Source organism: Ursus arctos, unplaced genomic scaffold (assembly GCF_023065955.2).
Source record: "Ursus arctos isolate Adak ecotype North America unplaced genomic scaffold, UrsArc2.0 scaffold_18, whole genome shotgun sequence".
NCBI lineage: Eukaryota > Metazoa > Chordata > Mammalia > Carnivora > Ursidae > Ursus > Ursus arctos.
In genome coordinates this window covers 47,473,844-47,498,636 of record NW_026622852.1, presented here as the reverse complement: position 1 = coordinate 47,498,636, position 24,793 = coordinate 47,473,844, and the positions used below count along the sequence as shown (strand labels likewise).

At 35.7% G+C, this 24,793-nt stretch overlaps 1 protein-coding gene across 3 annotated transcripts in view; it reads right to left on the bottom strand.

The window, feature by feature from the left end:
* The window catches only part of CNTRL (centriolin), an 81,488-nt gene that overhangs the window by 55,659 nt on the left and 1,036 nt on the right, over positions 1–24,793 (bottom strand). For 2 of the 3 annotated variants that reach the window (XM_026513881.4, XM_057313729.1), the window contains exons 2-8: positions 20,783–21,024; positions 18,793–18,923; positions 15,181–15,311; positions 13,529–13,670; positions 11,256–11,442; positions 7,310–7,503; positions 177–296 (exon numbers count right to left, since the gene is read on the bottom strand). In XM_026513881.4, coding sequence (XP_026369666.2) covers positions 177–296; positions 7,310–7,503; positions 11,256–11,442; positions 13,529–13,670; positions 15,181–15,311; positions 18,793–18,923; positions 20,783–20,993 — 1,116 coding nt within the window. In that variant the 5' untranslated portion in view covers positions 20,994–21,024. Of the gene's footprint in view, positions 1–176; positions 297–2,205; positions 2,263–7,309; positions 7,504–11,255; positions 11,443–13,528; positions 13,671–15,180; positions 15,312–18,792; positions 18,924–20,782; positions 21,025–24,793 lie in introns of all 3 variants that reach the window. The other variant, XM_044389563.3, reaches the window with a different exon arrangement.

Sequence of the window (24,793 nt, the reverse complement as noted above, 5' to 3'; positions counted from 1 at the left end):
CCCCTCAACCAAAATATGTTTACTCTGCTGATGCCCTCATAACAAGAAAGTGGAATGGTTATTGATAGTCTCTTAAATATTTTCACCATCCGCCTTCCCCCACTCCACTCTGCTGGCTTTAACTATGGATTACTAAAATGTTAAACTCTAAATAAATAAATAAAAGTTAAACTCACCTCTGATGGGTAATAATTTAGTGGCTCAAATTTGGCATCAATTTTATAAAAGGCCAATTCCTGTTCCATCTCATACTGTTTCTGACATGCTCGCATTAGTTCCATGGTCTTCTGTTTTAGCTATAGTCCCAATTTGATGTGAAACAACATATAATGTCAGTAAGTTAGTATAAAGGTACAATGGCATGGCAAGTTCTAATCATAACTAATAATTAGATTGTTTTAAACCCCACAGCAAATAGCAGAACAGTCACAGTATTTTATCTTCATTCTAAAGTATTACAAAGAATGCAATATAAAATTATCACTTCATAAAAGATCACGTAAAAGACCTTTGAAGTTTATATGCTATTTCAGGATACAGTGAATAAAGATTTAAAGATCATTTAAATTTGCTTTATCCAAACATGAAAATAATTCTGTATCAATTATTTTTAAATACTCTATTAAGTATCTGTTTCCTGATTTTTCAATAATTAACACTAATTTATTTAACTTACTCTGCAATGTTAATGATAGCTTCAAATTATGGATAGAGATGATATTTGGGATTAATTACAAAGGAATCACAAGAAGGAGTGAGAAGGATGAAAATAAGAGATTGATTTCAATTATACTGTTGTTGCTGTATATCTTTGTACATTATTCTTTGTAATAGAGGATAAAGGATATAAATAAGGTCAATCAGATCCCAATATATAATATTAAATTTTTAATAAAGTAATTCTACTGTAATTACAACTTTTTACTTATTCTTAGAAATTTTTGGAGCTAGAAGAAAAGAGATCATTTTAATTTATTTTATTTATTTGAATTTAATTTAATTTATTGATTTATTTGAATTACAAATAAAGAAATTGAGTGTAGATCAGTGAACTGTCTTGTCAAAAGTTACATATTAGATTAGTAGCAGAAGCTAAATATTTTATTAACTACCACTATCAGCCCCCTTCCTACTAAACCAATCCTGTGAGTTCATTTCAAAGGTCCACTAAGTGATTTTTGCCTTTTTCTTTTTTTTTTTTTTTTTGACAGCATCGGATCACAAATACCAGACAAAAAACATGCAGAAAAAATTTCATTAATATGAAAATGCAAGCTAAAGAGAATAAAACATAAACAAACATGAATATTTTACAAGGCTCAGGAACTCAAATTCGTGCATGATTTAGCTTACAGTCATCTCCTGATTATCCATCCAAGTGGAAGTAACGCTAACCTGGATGACAGGCAATCTCGATCAAGTACTCATATATGCCAGAACCTGTGCTGCTCACTGAGTCTTTACAACTACCCTATGAAATGATAAAAGCTGCACCAGGAGATTAAATAACTTGCCCAATTGCGCAGCTCATAGTGAAGAGGCAGAGTTCCATTACGAGTCTCCTGATTTCAAATCTAACACTCTACAACGCTGCCTTTGATGTCCTGCTGCAGGGTGTCCAGCACATTACCCACACTGATGCTTCCACTGAATGCTTTTAAGTCCCTGAATCTCAAGAAAGCAACTCACAACCAACAGCATAAGCTAATCTCAGGTTTCTCTTCCCAAAGATCATTGGCAGTAGGGCCAAACAAAGGCATATGTGACTGGGACCATGGACAACATATGGACTGGTCTCATATATACTCTGTGCATTTTAAAATTACCTTTGTGTCTTTTATAGTGCGAGGCTTAGCATTTAGTAAGTATTCAATAAATGTCTGCTGAAGAAATGCATAAATGAGAGCAAATTAGGAGTTGAAGGACCTGGAAAGTAGGCTGGTTACAGTATTAGCTGTGGATAATCAAGAGTTGACTGCAGTTAACACATTTACCGATCAGAAAAATGATACAAATTCTTTCCCTCACATTCAAATTCACTGTCGTATGTACACATCCATTAAAAAAATTACACATACACACACAAGCACATTTCTTGAGAAGGCAAGCCAGTTTCAAAACTTAAGATGTACATAAGCATATTAACTCAAGTTATCATGCAAACCATGAAAAACATAGTGTGCAATTCAGCCCTGAAGGAACTACCTTTAAAGAAGAATAAACAATCGGCAGAAAATGCTCTGCAAGAAACCAAGACAAGGGCTGAAAGGAGAAAAAAGCAAACAGAGACCATCACCTGGAGAACTTTGGAGAGTTAAGCTGTAGTACTAGAAGCTGCTCTTTACTGACAACTTACCTTAGGAAGATGTTATTAGAACCTGCACCGCTCTTATATGGACACACATTTTATCATCCTTCTATGCTACAGATTTACCACCTTCCATTACTTAGCTTAATTCAATTCAAATTATTTTCATATTCATTACCTTGTTTAGTCCTCACAACTCTGTGAGGCTGGCAGAACAGGTAAATCATCCTCATATTAAAAATGAGGAAACTGAAAAACCGGAGTTAAATAACTTGCAAAAAGACAAAGAGTAATATCAACATTAAAGTTAATTAAATTAATATTTACTGGTGGCAGGAGAGGGGGATTATTATAGTTTGAATGGCACCAGAAGTTTTACTTTAATGTTACTACATTTCTTTTATAGGTTAAATGACCTACTATGTGAAGAGTTACTTTTTGAAACTGGAAAACATTATATAACTGTAGATGATATTATCACCAGATATTCTGCAGAAGATAATGGAAAATATTTTTCAAATGCAGGCTCTTAGAATAAGATCCAGAATTCTTTTTGAAACATAGAATAGTCTTTTGGAATACTGAAAAAACAGGTAAATGAATTTAAAAAGTGAAGGCTGCTGGAGGGGAGGAGGTTGGGAAGATGGGATAACTGGGTGATGGACATTAAGGAGGGCATGGGGATGTATGAGCCCTGGGTGTTATACAAGACTCATGAATCATTGAACTCTACCTCTGAAACTAATAATACACTGTATGTTAATTAATTAAATTTAAATAAAAAATAGCCTGTTGATTAAGAAAAGAAAAAACAAATTTAAAGAAGAAATATAAAATAGCTAATAAATACATACGCAATACTCAACTCTCCCAACAACTAAAAAAAAAGTGAAATTAAAGCAATGAGATTCCACTTTTTTCCTATCCTATTTATAAGTTTAAAATAATAATTTCAAGTGGGGAATTGGGCTCTTTCACTCACTGTTATAGAAATATAAAGCAGATATACACTTTTAATATTCACCAAAATTTAAAATGCAAATTACACAGTAATTCCACTTGTAGTGATTTCTTTCTTTTTTTTTTTTTAGTAACCTCTACCCCCAAAGTGGGGCTTGAACTCACAAACCTGAGACTCAGAGTTACATGCTCTGCTGACTGAGACAGCCAGGCACCCCAACTTGTAGTGATTTATACCAAGGAATTACTATTATGAATGCATAAGTACATATTTACAAAGATTTTCTCTGTAGTATTGTTTCTAGTAAAAAAAATGGAAGCAACCTAAGTATTCATCAATAAGAGTAGGTTAAATAAATTATTGTGGATCCATATAACGGAATACAATATAAACTTTGAAAAAAGTAAAAAAGATTATGTGTGTATATTTGTGTGTGCACATGTGTGTGGGTATGTTTTTTAACTTGGAGAGCTATGATATATATACCATTTTGTAAAAAAAAATAAGATGCAGAATTAAAAAATATAGTAAGGTTCTTTTTATCACAAAATATTTAAAGGTATATATATTTAATTACATATACATTATATAAATATACGCATACATTTAAGCGTAGAAAACAAAAAGGATATATATTAACATCAGGGAATAGGGAAGGGAAAGAGTGAGACCTTCATTTTCTATTGTATACATTTGTGTTGTCTAAATTTGTCACGATAAATATATACTAACTTCATATGTCAATATGTTTTTAAATGGTTAATGATAAAAATAACAATGACATGAAGAAAAGCAATATCTTCTAACCAAAAATAGTTACTGAAAATAAACCCAGCAAAAACTGTTGACAATTTATAAAACAGTTATTCACAGCACAAACGTATCAACATTATTAGTAGAAAAAAGAGAAAATTAGCAACTATGATAATCCGTAATTTGGGGAAAGCGCAAAGTCAAAAGATACAACATTTTGCCCAGGTTTTCTTTTTTTTCTTTTTCTTTTTTTTTTAGATTTTATTTATTTGACAGAGAGAAAGAGAGCGCGTGCACAAGCAGGGGGAGTTGGAGAGGAAGAAGCAGACCTCCCACTGAGCAGAGAGCCCTGCAGGGCTTGATCCCAGGAACCTGAGCCAAAGGCAGACATTCAACGGACTGAGCCACCCAGGCACCCCTTGCCCAGGTTTTCAATGAGTTAACTAACATTTACCAGGGGGTCCGCATATAGAAGTTATAATGTTCTTTTATCTTAGTAATAAAAAATGGATTCTGTATTATAAAAAAGATCAGTAACGCAGGAAAATTTATTAAATGTTCACAAATACCAAGGAATACCATAGTAATACTGTCTTTTATATTTGTATTTTCTTTTGTTTTTTAAGTTTAACTTATTATTTAAGTAGGCACCACACCCAAAATGGGGCTTGAACTCAAGATCAAGAGTTGTACGCTCTACCAACTGAGCCAGGTGCCCTATACTTGTATTTTACATACAAATGTTAAGTGGTGGCCCAAAGAGTTCACTGCTAAAATAAAACTGATTGTCACATAAGTTTCCAATGATTTAATTACTCATCATTATGGAATTATGGACTAGAGAGCCACAGATGTATAACATAAAACTATTGATAATTATCGGATTATTAACATCATATATAATATGCCTTCAGAATATGGCTGACATATTTGAAAAATACCTTCAAATAAGAGGCATATGAAGAAACCCACAAATGTTCTGAACAGTTAACTGACAGAGCTGGGGAAGCTGCCCTGTCTTTCATCATGTTCCCCCTGGTATAAATCATCTTTTTCCTCAGTCAAAGAAGAGCTCAAGAAAGAGGCAGTCAAGTATTCAGATTTCAAGCAACAATTTCCATCTCTACACAGAGAAGGAAACGCTTTTTTCTTGCTAAAAAACATAAGTGCTTAAGCAGAATTCTTGTCAACAAATCAAGTCATTCAAGCCAGAATCCCCATCTTGAAAGGGGGGGGGTGCAAAAAGAAAGAGAACTATCTAGGATTTCATTAGTTATATGAGAAATCAGATTCTCTAAGTTATCCACAGATCAGAAAAAGAATTGTCAAAAGAAAAAAAAAAGAGTAGCAACAGCTATTTTTTTCTTCAAGGAAAATAACTTAATTATTTTACAGAATCAGATTATCTGGGTTGAAAAGGCCTTTTAAGATCATTTAGTCCATCTCCCTAGCTAATGTCTTTTATTTTTTCTCTAAGCCCTGAGCATATATGCCTGTTTCAGTGACAGCAATCCCATTCCAGAATTATCACATTGTCTCAGGGCAGTTAATAGAAATTTCTTCTTCTTTTTTTTTAGAGTGCACACTAATGAATCATGGAACTTTACATCAAAAACCAGGGATGTACTGTATGGTGACTAACATAATATAATAAAAAATATTATTATAAAAAAAAATAGAGAGTGCACATGCATGAGCCAGTGGCGGGGTGGGGAGGGGGGGGAGGGCTAGGGGAGGAGTCAGAAAAAGGATTCTCTTTCTAAGCAGGCTCCATGCTGGGCGTGGAGCTCCATCTCATGACCTTGAGATCATGACCTGAGCCAAATCAAGTGTCAGATGCTCAACTGACAGAGCCACCCAGGTACCCCTAGAAATTTCTTCTTTATTACTCAATGGAAAATTGTTTTGTTATAAATTTATTTGCCATTTCTTGATTTTATGGCCTGGGACCCTGGTCAATAACTTTGGTCCCTCTTCCATGAAACCGTCCTTTGACTCTCTGAAGATAATGGTCATAGCTCACTAGATCTCCTTTTCTCCAGCCTGGACACCCCTGTTACTTTGGCCACTCCTCATAGGGTGTGGTCTCAAGGCCTCTGAAGTCTCTGGGTCTGGCACTTCTGATTATAAGCTATCTAATCTGTCTAAATCTCTTTTAAAATATCTTTTCTTCTTCTTTCAACCATAAAGCCAAATTATATAAAATTTAAACATTACAGATACACATTAGTGGCAATTTGAAAGTGCTATTTATAATTCCACTCCCCAGAAATAACTACTGTCAAGAGTTTGGTACATATCTACCGTTTTTCCCTACATACACTTATACTATTATATATACTACCTATATAGCATCATACTTGATATACGGTTTCACAGCTTGCTTTTCTCACGTAGCAATATGGATTAGACATACCTCCATATCAGGACATACAACGCTACCTCATTTTAATAGCAACACAATCATTCTTCCAGATGGATATCCACTGAGGGACATTTCCACTATTTTCAGTATTTTACTAATATAAACAATATTGTAGTGAATGTCCATGTATGTATGTGTATATATGTAGGTATACAATATCTTTATACATTCTTTTTTTTTTTTTTTAAGATTGTATTTATTCATTCCACAGAGAGAGAGACAGCCAGCGAGAAAGGGAACACAGGCAGGGGAGTGGGAGAAGAAGAAGCAGGCTCCCAGTGGAGGAGCTTAATGTGGGGCTCGATCCCAGGACTCTGGGATCACGCCCTGAGCCAAAGGCAGATGCTTAACGACTGAGCCACCCAGGCGCCCCAATACATTCTTGCTACAATTTCTACAAAATGTATTAGAAATGTGTATCATATATAACTATTATATGTTAAATATATAAAATGTTTCTAATATATAGAACATAGGGTATGTCCCTTTAAATTTGGATAATATTGCCAATTTGCCTTCTAAAAGTTTTTGCCAAGGCATAGTCTTACCAACAATGTTGTTAAAAATAAAATACAAACATCTAGGGGCAGTCTGACCGACTCCTCAGTGTGGGGCTCCACTGTCCTCCTTTATTTTGGATACCATACTTCTCACATAATGCAGCCCAAGATAGTATTCGTCCTTTGGGGACCCATGTCACACAGTGCATGGTCAGCTACAATTTGTAGAAACTTCTGCACAAATTTCTGTTAAACCACATCTTCCCCATTCTATAGTCAAGAAGTTTTGTTTTTAGCCCCAAGGGCAAAGAATTCTCTATTTCAAGAGAATATAGTCAAAGCAATGTAAAACACAGGCTTACCAATTCATTTTTTGTGTTTAGGTTACTCTCCATCTCCACGTAGCTCTGTTTTTGTAACCTGGCCTCCTCTTTCAGTGACTTGTTCAATTTATCTTGACTTTTAATTTCCTCAAGGAACCTTGTCTGCTCGCTCCTAAGCTCTTCAGTTTCCATTATCTTCTTCTCCAGATCTCTTTCCAGTCTTTCTACCTCGTCTGCCAACACAAATTTAATAGTTTATTAATCATTATATTTTCTACTTGAAGAAAGGTAAGAATATTTCTCAAATAATAGCAGAAGATGTCTTAGAATAATATAAGTACAATTCTACTTTGAAAACTATTCACTATGGTTTTGGGGGAAAAAGATAGTCTTGAGCTAGCAAGTGATTTATATCAAAAAGGAAGAAGGCATTATCATTTGGATAACAATTTTAAAAGATAACACATTACAGAGCACCTGCGTGGCTCAGTCGATTAAGCGTCCGACTCTTGGTTTCAGCTCAGGTCGTGATCTCAGGGTTGTGAGATCTGGCCCAGTACTGGGCTTCACGAATTCAGTGGGGAGTCAGCTTGAAAATTCTCTCCCTGTGCATCTGCCCCTACCTCTGCTCTCTAGCACATGCTCATGCGCTTGCTCTCTAATAAATAAATAAATCTTTAAAAAAAAAAAACAAACAACACTTTACTTCCAAGTATTTCATTCACTTAGCATGTTGGTAAATAAGGTTTTTTCCAGGTCTCCTATTAAAAAACACGCAATATTTTATCTGATATTAGTAATTACACTTTAAAGGGTGCTGCAAGTAGGTCTGCAAAATACTATGTGATCTTAAAAATCCTTCCAAGGCTTCCTACTATGGATAGGATAGCATCCAAACTTACATGAAACTCACAAAGATCTTCATGATTTGGTCTCAAAATCCCTCTCCAGGCTCATTTTCAAGTACACTCCCTACAGCCTTTCTGAAGTGACCCCACTTCTTGAGATTTGTGATGCCTCTTCTTACCTACAAGCTGCTGCTGCTGCTGCTGCTGCTGCTTCTTTTTTTTAAGATTTTATTTATTTTAGAGAGGGAGAGAGAGAGGGAAGGGCAAAGGGGAAGGGAGAAGGATGAGAAGACTCCCTGCTGAGCACAGTGCCAGATGTGGGGCTCTATCTCACAACCCTGAGATGACTACCTGAGACAAAGCCAAGAGTCAGATGCTTAACCGACTGAGCCACCCAGGCATCCCATCCTGCAGGCTTTTATTCACACCTCTGTCTGGAACTTTCTTCTTCTATCTCCTACTGACCTATTTTGTACCTTCCAGGTCTTAGTTTTGAAAATATTTTGAGAAGCCTGCCTTGATTCTATCCTCTCCCCAGGTGAGATGCTTCCCAGAGATGCTCTCAGGTCACCCTGTACCTCTGCTGTGCCCTTTGTCGCACAATGAGTTATAAAATGTGATCAAATGGCTAGGCATCTGCCTTTCCCACTAAAGCTTTGTAAAAGCAGAAACTGCATCTGTCTGGCTCACCGCTGGATCCCAAGAGCCTCTTAATTAATACTCAGTCATAAATAATCCTAATTTAAACATTTTCCCCAAAAGTGTATTTATATGAGGGCTTTCCTTTGCATTATTTATATTTTTAAAGATTCCAAAACATAAATTTCAGGGTAATAAATATTGAGTTAGGGGATCCAAACTAATAAAAATTTACCATATTTCTCAAGGATTGTATCAAACCATATGAAACTGCTCTTTTTGTAAGCCAAAATGGACTAACATCAATTTTGAATGGTTGAACCTACAGACTCACTTCCGAATGCTCTAAAATAGCTATTTCATACCTTCTTCTTTTTCTTCAAACTTCCCATACTCCTTCCATTTTCTTTCTCAGCTGATGACCTCATATTTCACTGAGAAAAGAGACCCCATCCGTGGGAACTTTCTCATTTTCCCACCACCAAAGCAACAAAAACTACCCACACCTGCACACATCTTTGCTCCCTTCTGATAAAGTGTCCCTCTTATCAAGAGACACTCTTTCTTTTTTTTCTCTGATCTCATCTTGTCTTTTCAAGGACCGTAAGAATTTGAGCCATGATGGTCTCTCCACTCCACCCTCAAACATTCTCTTTCTTTCTTCGGTTACTAGCTTCGAGGTTTACTGCATTTGCTTCTGTCCATTTTCTGGTCTGGAAGATACTGGTGAATTTTTTCTAACTTAAACTCTTTTTAAAAATTCATTTATTAGGTACTAGGAGAGAGAAATCATGGGAGGAAATTTCAAATCTTCACCCAAATGTGTCCCTTCCATTCACTCTTGGATCTGTAATCTAGAATTTGTTCCAACCACTCCTTAACTGTGCTGGTCAAGACCATCATGTATTGCGATCTAAAGCACTTCTCTGTCCTCATCTTACTTTTTCTTACTTACTTTCTCTATGTCTCTGCAACACTCAACCTAGCTGACCACTTCCTCTCGTGAAATCTTCCTGGGGCTTTTGCAACCCACTACTTCCTGGGTTTCCCCTTACTTGGCCTCTCTTTCTCAGTCTCCTTAGATGGCTCACCTTGCTCTTCTCCACCCCTGCCTGAGTGAGCCAATCAGTTCCAGTGGGATTAAAGATCACTGTAACGCTGACAACATTTATATCTCTTTGAACTCCAGACTCTTCTCCACCCCTGCCTGAGTGAGCCAATCAGTTCCAGTGGGATTAAATATCACTGTAACGCTGACAACATTTATATCTCTTTGAACTCCAGACTCTTCTCCACCCCTGCCTGAGTGAGCCAATCAGTTCCAGTGGGATTAAATATCACTGTAACACTGACAACATTTATATCTCTTTGAACTCCAGACTCACATATCTAACCCTCTTCTTGGTTGTCTTGCAGACATTCAAACTTAGCATTCTAAAGCCTCCCTTTTGTAAACATAGTATCACCAATCCAACTACTTCTTCAAGCAAGAAGCCTGGGAATTATGCAATTCATTAGAATGTATTGCTGATTCTACCCCCAAAACTGATTTGTCTATTCTACATCCCCCACCTGAATACAGACCACCAACACTTCTAGCCTAGATTACTGCAACAGCCTCTGGACATGTCCCTTTATCTCCACTTGCCCTGCTTCAAATCACTCTCCACCCTGCATTAAAAATAATCTTTTAAAAAAATTTTAATTCCAATATACTTAACATATATTACTTTCAGGTGTACAATACAGTGACTGAATTCCATGCATTATTCAGTGCTCATCAGGATAAGTGTACTCTAAAAATAATTTTCTTAATAAAAAGTGGATCGTGTCCCACTACTGCCTAAAAATTCTCATTTGCTTCCTACTGCACCTGAAATAAAATCCAAACCCCAAGGCCCTCTGTCATCTCACCCTTCCTCCATCTCTCCCAACGTTTTCTTGACTTATCCTCCAGTCATACTGAACCTTTAGTTCCTTAATCTACCAGCGGCTTTCCAGCCTGAAAGTGCAAACTGTTCCTCTCTCTGAACGTCTTTCTTCACGTGGCTGATCTTCTCCTGCCTATGCCGTCAGCTTACATGTCACTTCTGAGCGAGTCATTCCTTTACAACACCTTTGCCAAAAGGAGGTTTTCTCCTGTTACTTTATCTGGGTTTGCTTGCTTTTTGTCTTTCTTTTCCATTAAAATACAAGCTGTATGCAGGCCAGTACCATATGTCTTGTTCACCATGGTATCCTTAGTGCCAGATACAGTGCCTGGTTCACAGTACATGCTCAATAAATATCTGATGATTCTTAATGATGTTAATGTATAATTGTTGTATAATAATGTGTAAATGTTGTATAATGACATTAATGTTAATTGGTTTATGGGGGTATTTTCAAAAAAATTAAGTTAAATAGCTCACACTTCAACATATTTTTCTGGATAACTTCTGAAAATAAATTCCTCCCCCACCCAAATTTAGTTTGTTTTTTTTTTAATGTCACCTTACCTAAACTGAATCTCTCAAAAGCCTCTTGTCTGTCCTGGGTAGTTACTGGCTGACCTTCCAAACTTTCCAATGAGCGAAGGTGAAAAATGGTAAACTGGATGTAATGAGGAAGGGTCACAATTGGATTTTCAAGTAGGATCAGAGAAGTCAAATCTTGAAGTGGTTTCAACTTGCTTACATCTTGGAGCTGAAATGATATGTAACAATATTTGTATATGTAACAGTATTAGTATAATTTAATTTTAAAATAATAAAAGCATACCTAAAGGAAGTAATAAATCAAGAAAATTGCTATCAACATGGCAAGGAACCTATTCATGGAACCCATTATCCAAAATTAGTGGTGTGAGGGGAGGAACAGAAAGTGAGTATTTGAGGATCCATAGTGTATCAGGACAGTATTAAGCATTTTCCATATACCATTTCATTTGACTCCTCACAACAACCTATGATAGAAACAACATCTTAATTTTGTAGACGAAGAAACTGAGGTTTGAAGAAGTTGAATAACTTGCCCAAAGCTCAGACCTTACAAATGAACAAAAGAGGATTTGAATTCATCTGTGTAACTTTAAACCTACTATTTTTTCATTATATTGATTGAACACATCAAAAATATAAATGGCTATAAAAAAGATTTTGGTAAATCTTCAGATAACAGTTATAATTGATCGTTAAAAGAAATAAGTAAGGAGACTGGGAGATAGTCACATTTTTAAAGATTTTTATGTTTATCCAAAGAGGGACTTTAAAAGGTCAAGAAATGCTACTCCTAATACCTTAATACCTCTCATAAGTGAATGTGTACCACTCTTACTAATGCCAATGTCAAATATAAACTGGGATGAGAAAGTCATGAAAAATTAGAAATGATAATATTTATTGAATGATTTTCCTGTTAACATCAGCTGACACTGAGTACTATCTAACAATCGACTACTTGAAGGAATATTTATAGCAATTTTTAGATTCATGGCTACCTCCTTCCATCATAGCATAAGCCCCAAGAGCTCCAAGGTGATGCAGTGCAACATAGTATAAGGTCTGGGCTCTGAGGCTCTTGGGCTGTTGCAGTGAAATGGTAGTCACCTTACCAGACCTTTATAAAGATGGAATAAGAAAGCATGGACATTGTGAATCACACAGTAATTAAACAAATGGCTTCTTCCACTGGTGAAGGTTTAAGGAGTCATTTAGTGTTTTTGAGTTTTTAAAACATCTTCACATCTATCATTTTATCGAGCCCCATTACACCCCTGTAAAGAAGGCAGGGTAGGGTTTGTTTGCTCTAATTTAAACAAAGAATCTTAGAGAGATAAAGGGATTCTCCAAGGTCATAGAAGGCAGGTCTAGACCCATATTAGAAAGCACATCTTTTATTGTCTTTTCTATGACTAATGTTCTTTAAGCATGGCTGTTTCAATTTTAATATAGATTTAAGTAAATTCATGTTTTTACTTAACAAATACTTATTAAACACCTAACTGTATAAATGTTACAAGAAAATCATTAATTATACTCCAAAGGAAAGCATACACAATTATCAGATTATGTGAGCCATGATAACAAAATTGCTCTATGATAAAAGAGCTAGTGAATAACCACTTATAACACCTGACACTATAATCAAGCTTAATTCGTAAGTTTAAAAAAACAAAAACAAAAAAAAAGAACTCAGTTCCTGGCATTCAGTGACCTGGATTCTGGCACAAGTTGTGTGACTTTGGGTAAGAGATTTAACCTGAAAATGAGAAAAAGACAATGCTACCTAACTGACAGCAGTCAAAAAATAATCTTTTTACTGCCTCCTTAAGAAAAGTTTTCTGAGGCTCAAATGAAATGATAATGCAAAAATCCGAAGAGGTCAACTCTCAGTTACCATGGAACCATGCAAAACCAGAAATGCCTATATTTAATTACCCTAGAGAGTCCTAGGTTATACCTAAATTTGATGTCTGGTCAAAGGACCAAGAACCTTAAAAGAAGAAATCTTTTTTTTTTTTTTTTAAGATTTTATTTATTTGACAGAAAGAGCACAAGCAGGGGGAGCAGCAGAGGGAGAGGGAGAAGCAGGCTCCCTGATGAGCAGGGAGCCCCATACAGGGCTCAATCCCAGGACCCTGGGATCATGACCTGAGCCGAAGACAGATGCTTAACCAACTAAGCTACCCAGGTGCCCCAAGAAATCTCACTTTTTAAAAACTTAGACTTTAATATTTTTTTCAACAAGTCTAAAAATTTGAAAAAACTTCTTGCTACTTTGAATAACTTACCGATGATATCTTGTTGCCTTTCAGATTGAGGACTCGCAAAGATTTTAACTTCTTCCCTAGCCATACTGGGATATGTTCAATTTCATTTCCTGCAAGGTTTAGCTTTTGCAGATTATACATATTTTCTATGCCTTCAATTTTGCTGGAAACCAAAGGATAAAATCAAATTTAGTAAATACAATGATAGAGTCCCTCCACTGTATGCTTAAGAATAAATAGCCTTGGTTTTATGTGGGGTTACTTTTCATAATTATAATTTGTTAACCCTTTTAATAAACGAGAACCAAACAAAAGTGGCTAAAAAGAAACTGACCAGAACAGCTAAGCTGCCAACTCTTCATTACTGGGTCCAGAAATCCTACCTATCTTTAGGATCCCACAACACAGAAAAGGAGAGTCTATCCATGGCATTATCACTACTCACTGGGAGCAGTACTAGTGGATAGCCAGGGGAGAGCTGAAAAACTCAGCAGCACACACTCCTTTGTTACAGCCCTGCACAAGAGATAACCTTCGTTATTACCCTAAGTCATCACCAAAAGATTAGTTACAACACCAGGATATGATTGCCATTTTGAACTGATGGACTCTCTAGAACACTAATTTATGAACATAAATATTTTAATCAGAATATTTAAATCAATAGAACATTTATCATATTGATGAATTTTCATTGATGAAATATTTTGCCAATTTAATTGTCAATTTAATTGATTACAATTTGTCACTTTTAATTCCTTGGTAAATTTTCTATGGGCAAATATTTCCAAGCTTCTTTATTTTATTAAAATTATTTTTATCAGGATCATTTTTTATACAAACTTTATATTAAGGATTTGGTTCCGTTTTTTTTCCCCTTTCATTTTTTGCCATATTAGAGCTTCTGCCACTGTTAGTGGTTTTATTTTATTGGCCACTATCTTCCAAGTCTAAGGTGGGGGGAAGTATACAGATATAAAGATTTTCAAGACTTGACAATTGCATCATTTTGTTTATAACAAGTTTTCTATGTGTGGTTTTTTGCCACTGTCAGTTTTATTATGTTTATTCCTCACAGTAATATATATTATGAAGTGAAAGCACGACTGAATGTATTACAGCAATGAACAAAGAACATCAGGATAAACACATAGTATCAAAATACATTGAAATATCTTCAGGATCAAAATGACAGGATTAAAACACTCTGCTTCATGTCAACTTTCTTAATGTAATAAGGCAGTGGATCAAAGACTCTATCTGTGAAAACTTCCTGTCAAAAATGGAAGTAAAATAAAATTTGGTATTCATGTATCTCCTTCTTTGATAATGCTAGAAAAATATTATTCGATACTTTAGTAATGCCAAAACACGAAAGCAGTTATCATACGCGAAGGATAATGCTAGAAAAATATTATTCGGTACTTTAGTAATGCCAAAACACGAAAGCAGTTATCATACGCGAAGGATAATGCTAGAAAAATATTATTCGGTACTTTAGTAATGCCAAAACACGAAAGCAGTTATCATACGCGAAGGGCTAGACTAGCAATGAATGAGGATCCAAGTAACTGCTGTTCAAAGGACTCTTTCAATTCAGTAACGTGGGCAACATTAATCTACCTCTTTAACAAAGACAATGCTACAATGCTACATAAAGAGTATTTACTTACCAGATTTTGTTATACGATAAGTTGAGTTCACGTAATTTTGACAGCTTGTCCAATTTCTCAATCTTCCCTATTAGATTATAGCTGAGATTCAGTACTTCAAGTTTAACGCATTTTTCCAAATTTTCAATATACTAATTGGAAACAAATGAATAAATACTTTACATGACAAATTCCTTACATAAAGTACAACATGTATGTATATGCATCAAGGGCTGTTTTGATCAGTCACCAGAGAATAATAAACCCTTCCTGCTCTCCTGGACAATCCTTTGGTACAGCTTCCTTCGACCAGGAATAGCAGCTCTCCTTGCCCCTGGATGGACAACACTTCCTATGTATCAAGACAATCAAAACTATTCAACAAGAATTCCACTTCAACTTTTCTATGCCTCCTCTCCTCCTCCTTTCTTCGAAATTCAGCTAGATACCTATGCTCTTGCATAACCTCATCTACTTCCTCCCCCCCCCCCCCCACGGTCTTGCATCTTTAATCTCTTTCACTCCTGGATCTTCCCCTAAGTTTAAGAAGTCACTATCCAGGGGCGCCTGGGTGGCACAGCGGTTAAGCGTCTGCCTTCGGCTCAGGGCATGATCCCGGCGTTATGGGATTGAGCCCCACATCAGGCTCTTCCGCTATGAGCCTGCTTCTTCCTCTCCCACTCCCCCTGCTTGTGTTCCCTCTCTCGCTGGCTGTCTCTATCTCTGTCGAATAAATAAATAAAATCTTTAAAAAAAAAAAAAAAAGAAGAAGTCACTATCCAATAGGTACTTACTACATATCAGATGCACCACCAGGCAATGGATACCAGTGAACTAGACAACTTCCCTGCTACAGGAGCCTTTGTTCAACAGGTTTAATCTCCTCTATACAGAACAAATCACCTCATGCTAAACTTGTTTTCCTATCAAGCTATCATTTTAGCTCCTTTATTTGTGATCATGTTCTCACAAGAGTTGTGTACATTTGCTCATTCTGCCTTCCATTTATTCTATTGGTAAGGCAAAATATCTTCTGCTTTTACTATGTATTCAAATAGTTCTCTCCACGATTGCCATTCATCCATCCATTCCACAAACATTTATCAAACATGGATTATCTGCCAGGGGCTGTTCTAGGTACTAGAAATACACTGGTGAGTAAGGAAACCAAGGTTCATGCTTTCATTCACAGAGAAAGTCAATAAATAAACAACTTTTTCAGACACTGAAGTGTACTAACAAGAAACTAAAGATAATGTGATGTGACAGCATGCAAATCACCAAGGCGGGCAGATTTGTCTGCTGTGTTCAATGCGTAAGCATAAATGCCTGGCACATAGTGGGCACTGAATAAGTATTTGTTGGTGGAAAGAATGAAAGAGAGTCATGGAGAAGGTAGCTAATGGCAACTGGGTGGTAAGAGAAGGCCTCATAGAGGAAGTACACTGAACTGAGACCTTAATAACAAGAAGCCAGCTCTGTGAACATGTGGGGGCAGAGAACAACAGGCAGAGGAGAAAAATACAAAGGCCCAGTTAGTTTGAGAAATAGAAGGGCTTCTGAACTGCCAAATCCAAATGACTTCTAAGTTTTTGTCCTACTTAATGATTCTGTGACATTTTATATCATCCATTCCTGCTTGAAGTTCTCCTTCCTTTGGTCTCCATTCATCATACTCTTAGATCTTCTTGTTCTAATAGCCCCTTCAGATTTCTTCACTGGGTATGCCTCTCCTGTGTGTGCTTTCTCTCTCTCTCTCTCTGACTCCCCTTCACTATTTCTCCTCTTAATTCCAGACATTCTTCTAGGAAGCTCTAAGTTTCCAGAGATCAGAAACTTAGCTTATTTACCTGTGTACTTATTCCCACAGCCTAACATAATGCCTGGCATATAATAACCATACAGTAAATATTTACTACTTTGATTTCATTTTTGCAACTTGTAAACTCCAGAATGTCTCCCTTTTCCTTTTTAATTACACAAGTAAAATACAAATATATTCTAATAAAAATTTCAAATGAAACAAAAGAAGCTCTCTTCTTCAAGTTCCTAGGCACCCGTAAAAAAAATCCCACTGATCAAAGGTAACCGTTGCTAAGAGGCTGACATATAAACATCTGTAGCTTTCTATTCATTTACATCCATATATACACATATAGAAAAACAGAATTTTTAGACCTTATTATACAAAATGTTTTAGAATTTTTTTCATTAAATGCACTGCGGACATTGTCCCACATTAAGACATTCTTATTTTTTTTAAGAAACTTGATAGTATTTCTTGGTCTACAGCACCATAATTTATTTAACCAATTCCCTATTGATAGAAATTTGGTTATTTCCAATTTTTCTATTTTAAATAATGCTTAATAAACATGACTATATAGATACTTCTGGATATATGTGCATGTAATATCGGTAGAACGGACATCAAGGAGTAGAACTGCTGGGTTGGTAAGTATAAATTCAGTAAGCATAAACTCAATTGCTGGATCAAATAAGTACACGTGAAATTTGGATAAATGCTACCAAACTGTCTTTCTAAATTGCAGGAGCAATGTGTATGTCCCACTAAGACAATATGATAATACCCACTTCCCACACCATTCTGAACACTGAAATAATCCTTTTAATTCTTGACCATTAGACATACAAGAATGAAAATGGTATCAAACTATTGTTTTCATATTTTTCATATTAATAAAGGTGGATATATTTTCATGCCACTTATAATACTTTTGTGAATGCCCTGTTCATATCCTTTGCACATTCTCCACTGAGTTGTCTCTCTTACTGAATTGTAGAAGCTCTTTATATGGGTACTATTACATATGCTGAAAACACTCCCTGACAGTTTAACTTTTTAAAACATATCTTTCATTAAACACTTTTTAATCTTTATGTACACTAAGTCTGTCAATATTTTTCTTTGTGGTACTAGGGTTGGTGCTCGCTTAAAGGGCTTTCTCAACTCTAAGACTCTAAAATAAACTCTCCTATATTCTTTCCTAATACTTCTATAGCATTTTTGTGGGTTTTGTTCTGGTTTCATTAAATCTTCAACCTTCCGGAACTAATTTTTGTGACTAATGTAGTAGGCATCTAAGTTTATATTTTTTTCCAATTAAAATGTTTAAGTTGTCTTTTACAATGTATTCATGTTGTATAGTTTACGAATAAAGTAATAAACATTCAAGAGCAGGGATCAGCAAACTTTTTCTGGAAAAAGCCACATAGTCAATATTTTTGGCTTTATGGGCCATATAGTCTCTGTGACAACTATTTACCCCTGCTATTGTAGTGCAAAAACAGCCACAGACAATATGTATACAAATAAGTGTGGCTGTGTTCCAATAAAATTTTATTTACAAAAACAGGCAGCAGGCCTGATTTGGCCTACAAGCTATATAGTTTGCCAACCCCATCTCTAGAAAGAATCCAATAATGTATAGAATAATAGGAGCTTATGAATGTGAAGATGTCATACTTCCGATATAGAACTTCCACTGGAAACAATACAAGGTCGGCTACAAATTAGGTGACATTAGGATGAAATGTTACTGTAAATCTAGTATAATCTTTTAATTTTCAGTTTTAAAACAGAAAAATTAAAAAACAATGCTGGTAACCTACCCTAAATTTCTTGCCACCATCTTTAGCAAGTGAAAGGTTCAGAGATTTTACCAAGGCCAAATTGTCCTGTTTAGTAAGTTTTTTAACAAGGGCCTCTGTAATGTATCGGACTCCTGTATGTGAATCGGCTTCTGAAATTACAGAAACAGATTATCATCAGTAGAAGGGACACCTCTGAAAAACAAATTATTTTGATGATATATAACAAAAAAAATTTTTATGACATGCAAATATAAAAACAGCTGGTTAGTTCTAATTGCAATGTTTTAATTATATTTTACTTCATATAGCATTATATTATAATAATTGCATACATATATAGTAATGTAAGTTATACTTTATAAATATTAGTTCTGTCCCAAGCTTGCACTATACACTTTACACTTACAATTTAATTTGTACAACATTTAAAATAGAAATTACTATTCCCATTTATTTAAAAAAAACTATAATAGTTTGCTCAAGATCTTGTGGCTAATGATGTGGAAATCCAGGACCTGAACCCAGGCAGAAGAATCCAAAACTTATACTTTTAATCCCATGCAGCATTAAAGTTTTAGCAATATTTTTGATATTAGTTTTTTTGTTTTGTTTTGTTTTGTTTTTAGAGAAGGAGAGAGAGAGAGGGAAAGAGAGAGAAGGGGCGCAGAGGAAAGGGAGAGAGAGAATCATAAGCAGGCTCTACACCAAGAGCAGAGCCCAAAGCAGGGCTGGATCTCACAGCCCTGCGATCAAGACCTGAGCCAAAATCAAGAGTGGGAGGCTTAACCGACTAAGCCACCCAGGCACGCCCTAGTTTTCAGGTCTTTTTTTTACAGTTATCGACTTATTACAGTGCTAAATTACTTAGTTTTTTGTTTTGTTTTGTTTTAAATAAGCTGTCACTACTCTGGTTGTTTTTGTTTTTTTAAATTCCAATCTAAATTTCAGAAACACTGGAATTCTTAAAAATCCTTTTTTTCTTTTTTTAGTGGTGAAAAACTCAAATTTGTTGTTCTTTTAAACAGAGAATAACACAATATATTTTATAAAGTACTAACTTGATGGACAGCACTCCTGCCCTAAGACTGGACATTGCTGTCAAAGCTTCTCAAAGCCATCTTACATTTTACAAAAGCAGCTGTAAAAAGAAAATTCTTTCTTTGAGTCAGAAAAAATCAATGCTGGGTTCAGATTCAGGCTGTATGACAAAATTTCCCTAAGATTATTTACAATAAATTAATATTACATTTATCTGAGTTCAAAATAAAGTGATTTTTTTCCTTTAATTTGGGCTATTCTAGGAAAGAAAATGACTAATATTCTAAAATATTAATCAAATCAGAGTCAACAGTGTACCAACTGACAGTAAGAGTACAGTCTAAACTCAATTGCTGATAAGGTTTAGTAATAAAAACTGAGCAGCTAGATAGCTGTGACTTCATGACTTAGCAAAGAAATCACATAGTTTTCATTCACATTCAGTCACGTTAAAGGGTCTCTTAGAAAAAAAGAATATATTTCTGAAAACAGATTCCCACATGAACAGACTGCTTTTAAGAAAAAAATAAAAGCAAAACCTTGGAGGAACATATACATGTCCCTTACAGGAACATGATAAGCAGTTTGACTATAAGCAGGCTAGAATAGCCCAAGGGTAGATTATATTTTTGTACTGAATTAAGACACTCCACTCTGAAGTGAACAGATATGCTTTTCCTCTAACTAAGGATGATGGTAAATTTGGCATATGAGCTTTAAGGTACTCTCCCGCCACAGGAAATAAAGCCTCCTCTTTCTGGAAATTCTCTTCTCCTAACTCTTTCAGACAGCTTCACCCTCACCCAGAAGCCTTCATCTTCCACTGTCCTTATACACTTTCTGCAGATATAAACAATAGGTCATGTTAGTACGAAGATATATATTTCACTTGGACCAAAAATGTAAGTTTGGTAATTGTCCATCTCTACTCTAGAGTATGTGTTCAAATTCTTAGATTAAAAAGCATTACCTTTATGGTCTTGGCTGTCCAAAAGCACCGTGTTTTCATCTGTAATCTCAACTTGTTCACTCCATTGTCCTCCAAAACGAAGACTGTCAGATCCACTTAGAGGTGAAAGTGACCTAGATCTCATATTGGACATAAGGGATGGTGGACTAGGAGAGTGAGGTGATGGTGGCATCTTTGCATTGGAAAATGTTTGCTGAGAACCTTTCTTCATGGCAAGAATAAAGCCAGGTGTCCATCAAAACCTGTAAGAGATTTCGGCATATTTAACAAGGTTAATTTTTTAGAGCTCTCATAACTATTGATCTACTTCTAGAGTTTTTTTAAGTTCTGCACCCAGAGTGGGGCTTGAACTCATGATACCGAGATCAAGAGTCACACATTCTACCAACTGAGCCAGCCAAGCGCCCTTATTTCTAGTGTTCTGAAGATGACGAAGTTACAAACTCAGAGGCTACAGATCCTAGGACCCATACTACTCCAAGCTGATGGGAGCAGACACTGCTTCAAACACTGCTGATCACCTTGCCAGAGGGAAAAGAGACCTCCAAAAGCTCTTGTACTGACACATGCTCCAGCCAGAAATCTCACCTGTCATTTCTCTTCTGTATTGGACCAAACTAGTCACAGCACCCCTCACACCCACAAAGGGTCCTAGAATGTAGGAAGCTGGAAATGTTTGGCAACTAGCAGTATTTAATACTGACAATTACTCTCCCCTTCCTGATAAAGTTTCTTCTCTTACTTCTGGGACACCACATTCTCCTGGTATCCTCCTGCCTTTGTGGCCACTCCTTGGCTTCCTTTGCTGGTTCATGTCCTGTATTCAATCTTCAAATGTCAGAGCTCCTCGAGTCTCTTCTATTCTCTCTCCAATCTCACTTTAGACAATCTAATGCACACCCATGACTCCCAATGTCACCTGTATATTGATGTTTATATCTTTAATCCAACCTCTGAGTTCCAGATTCCTGTTCCCAATTGTCTACTTGATATTTCATTGCCATCCTAAACTCAGTCTGTCCAAACTGAATTTATCACTTCCCCCATTCCTCCCACATAGAACAATGCACGAATCATAAGTGTACCGCTCCATGAATTTTTATACAGTGAATACAACCAGTATTCAGATCAAGAAACAGAATATTACCAGAACCCCAAAAGCCACTTTGTACCCCCTTCCAGTCATTAGCCCACATACATGGGTAATCACTATGCTGATTTCTAATGCCAGAGGTTTTTTTAACTATTTAAGATTTTTATTTTTAAGTATTTCTACATCCTACCTGGGGCTCAAACTCACAACCCTGAGATCAAGAGTCACGTGCTCTTCCAGCTGAGCCAGCTAGGCACTCCATAAGCTATTTTTGAACTATATGTAAATGAAATCATAGAATATTTTTATCTGCCTTGTTAAACATAACCAATTTTGTTGACGTTTGGGTCTCTCAGAAGGAATGAAAGCACTTATTGATGAAAGGGATCTTAGTCAAATCCCTTTATTTTTCAGAAAAGAAAATTAAAGCCCAGACTGGTAAATGACTAGGTCAGACACAATGCTAGCTATAGTAACGAAGAGAATCAGTCCTCCTCTCTAACTAATTTGTATGTCAAATCACATAACTAATCTAGTAGAATGTAAGTTCCATGAAAGCAGGGATATTGTTCACTGGTTTATTCCAGGCCTAGGGCAGAACTTAGCAGAAAGCAGCTAATTAATTTTATCTAATGAATTACTCATGAAGAACTGATAAAATGCAATTATTTAATACCTTAACAAAAGGATATCTTCTTGTGCAATATTAGTCCTCAACACCAAGAGTCCTAATGTGCAAGGTTAGGTTTATGCAAAACAGATTTTCATGATACACTATGACTTTTACAAGTATAACCATTGCAAAAATCATAAGTTTGACAAACTTTTAGACAAAAAAAACTTATAAAATGGATAGGTTTTCAGCAAGGTTGTATTAACAATGATGCTATTTTTGCTCAATATCCATAATCTCCCCTATTCTCCCTTCTTAAAATGTGAAGACAAAACACAAATTAATTTTTAGAAAGGTTGGGGCACCTGGATGGCTCAGTCAGTTGAGTGTCTACCTTCGGCTCAGGTCATGATCGCAGGGTCCTGGGATTGAGCCCGGCGCTTTGGGCTCCCTGCTCAGCGGGAGAGTCTGCTTCTCCCCTTCCCTCTGCCTCTTACCCCCACTCATGCTCTCTCTCTTGCTCACTCTCTCTCTCAAATAAAATCTTTAATTTTTAGAAAAGTTATCAATTCAAAGATTTTGGGCAGCCCCAATGTTAATGCTACATAAACTGGTATTAGAATGAGATATTATAATGGTTTGATGTGTGAACACCTTCACAAGTATATAGGTATTATTATACAGGCTGGGATTATGAAGAAATTTATTTGTTAAATGGTTAGAACATATATAATATATGGAAAAGAGAGGCACCATTAATATAGTCAATCAATTAACCAACAATTAACAGATGTAATATCTTTCTATGATGACGTAGTCATTCTAGAAATGCTGATCTTACCCAAAACATGACTGGAATTCCTCTTTGGCTCCTGCTTTCAGAATTATTTATACATCTCACCAGAAAATCAGACCCATCACTTTAACTACACTTTGTTTTAAATTTCCCAGGTTGAACATTAACTTTACCATCTGTCAAATATTGTGATAAGCTCTTACATGTATCATCACATTAGGAGGATTAAATATAACAATTCCCCAAAATAAGTATTATCATCTCCCCCTTTAAAGATTAAAAGGTTAAGTAATTTGTTCAAAGTCCCATAACTAATTGGTTAATCCAAGGCTTGAATCCTGATCTGATATCAAAGCCCAGGTCTTCATTACCATGTCATACTGCTGACTGAGTTTTCTGGAGTCCAGATCATGTTTGATTTGCTCTCTAGAGCCTAGCATGGTGCCTCACACAAAATAGACCAGAATAAATGACACTAACTGACCTTGATCAACAGATAGCATATCCTATAAGATAATTCCTGAGGGAAACACAGAAAATTTAATATAATAACATCACTGAACTCATTATCTAGCTTCTTAAGTGACAAGTTTGAAGAGAACAAAAGTCTGCTACATTTGCTTTTAAAAAGTGATTATTATTTCACAGTTATACATTACAATATGGCCAACTGCCTTGTGCCAACAGTACAGTCCACTTTAAACTGCAAACTTCTATGTGTCTTTACTTTCTCTTTCATTTTTTCATGTTAAACTATCCATATAGATCAGAAAAGCCTCCTCCAATTCATATAACTGCTATTTATGCCAGTGACAATGCTTTTGGTCCTAATTTCCCAAGTGTGGCAAAAACTTCTATTGCTACTATCACACCATTCTGCCATGGAAACAAGTCTCTTAGTAATACTGATTCTGTAAGGGTGTCTCTTTCTAAATAAGAATAATATATACTCAAACTTGAGGATAGCTAAGAGGCATGTGCTTTAAAAATAAAATTGTAAAAATAAGTAAATAAACAAATAAAATTAAATATATTTATTTCTGAATTATATGTAGTTTTCATAAAGGGAGGAGATTAAAAAAATAAAAGAGGGGAGTGTCTGCCTAAAAGCCCATACTGCCCATCTCCTCCCATAAATATATTTATTCAGTAATTCAATTTTATTGAGTAACTTTTATGCACTAAGAACCGTGTTAGGCATTAAAAATAAAACTGAGAAAGCAGTGTTTCTACACTCAAGATACACAAAAGGTTTACATCTCCCTAGTATACATTGTCTTTGCACCAAGTAGTCTCCTTTATAACATCTTATAATTAGAATTAAATAATCATTTGTGCAACAACTTGATTATTACTTGTTTCTGTGCTACAAGACAGCAGAGATTCTATTATTTGACGCACAATAAATATTTGTTGAATGAATGAAAAGAGGACTGTACTAAGCACTCTAAAGACATTAGGAAATTCAAATTCTCACACATGAGGTATAAGGTCAGAATTATTAACCTC